General features: G+C 33.5%; 1 protein-coding gene across 1 annotated transcript in view; it reads left to right on the top strand.

The window, feature by feature from the left end:
* LOC119593056 overlaps window positions 1-1300 on the top strand; it is a gene marked incomplete in the record, with an annotated part of 61427 nt that overhangs the window by 14561 nt on the left and 45566 nt on the right. The window contains 2 exon segments of the mRNA XM_037941958.1: window positions 839-987; window positions 1105-1221. Coding sequence (XP_037797886.1) covers window positions 839-987; window positions 1105-1221 — 266 coding nt within the window.

Here is a 1300-nt window from a genome sequence, read left to right as displayed (position 1 = left end):
GTGTCCTTATCATCATGATTTAGGTTATGAATTTTGCTGTTATTTCTTTCAATATTCACATGATGGTCGTGATAATGTCGAAAAATATCAGAATATCAAAGTGTTTGATGGACTAATTCTCTTTCTTTGTCAATTTTTTACCAATAATGGTATTTTTATATAACAGAAAATATAGTTTTCCCTCTCATATCATAGATATGGATTTTTTTTTTTTACTAAATACAAAGTCCCTCTCCTCTATTTTGGAAGGAAATACCGTCGTGCTAAGTTGCATTGCAATAAAGATATCTGAAAACTTTTTTTTATTGTACTATAGATTAATGATTTTATATTCCAGTATGATTATATAATGTACCATACCTACAGCTAGAGAGAATTTAGGAATGTAACCAGTGAGAAAAGAATGGCAAATAACTATCAGACAGCTTATGTCTTGCCTCTTTTGATGCAGCGTGGCCATTGGAAGGAGCTTTTACCAAGTACTGATATCATAATAGTCATCACGATAACAGACATTTCTTATTTTATAATCAGCATCATCACAGCCATCATAGTTGTCATTATTACTGTTCATCCAACATATGAGTATATATGAATATTACTTTTCTTTTGTTATGGTAAATACTAGTAGAAAATATTCACTAGATATGAAACAGTAAATGAGGAATTACTTTGATTTCCTTTTTTTGTGTGAAAGATTTTGGAGAATGAATATTTATGTTGGATTTGTTCATAACTAGTATGTTCACACTTTTATTGATATTTTTTTCTTTTGTTCCAAAATGAAATCGGTAAGATAATCTAGGTAATTTACCATTTTTTGCTTGTCTTTTCACAGCAACACAATATGTGAAGCTTACGTTAAGAAGTTGTCCAGAAGGTGAGGTGCCAAACCTCACCTCTCCTCAAGACGCTTCCCACAGACCTCTTCCTCCTACACCGTCTTCCAAGTCCAACGAGCGCATCACAGCTCCTTTGCCGGTTAATGTAAGTGCATTTCCAAGCTCTTCTGATATTCAGTAAACATATTGCCAGTTGTGTGGATTCATTCTTTGTTTTCCTTGATATATTGTAAAAAAAATTGTCACCTTGCCTATTCAACAGACACAGTTACAAAATCAAATGGAAATGAACAAAGGGAAGATGCTTACCATGTACCTTGAAAAGCAGCGCCGAGTACGCGACAACATAATTGTCGAGCTGCAGAGAGGCCCTTCAAAGGTAAGTGGAAATTAGAAGACAGGAAAGAACTAGAAGGTGCTGGAATAAGGTGATATTTTTATAATGAAACTGTAATGCA

The sequence above is a fragment of the Penaeus monodon genome, chromosome 31 (assembly GCF_015228065.2).
Source record: "Penaeus monodon isolate SGIC_2016 chromosome 31, NSTDA_Pmon_1, whole genome shotgun sequence".
NCBI lineage: Eukaryota > Metazoa > Arthropoda > Malacostraca > Decapoda > Penaeidae > Penaeus > Penaeus monodon.
Note: the sequence above shows the minus strand (reverse complement) of the source record. Positions and strands in the feature narration are given on the sequence as shown.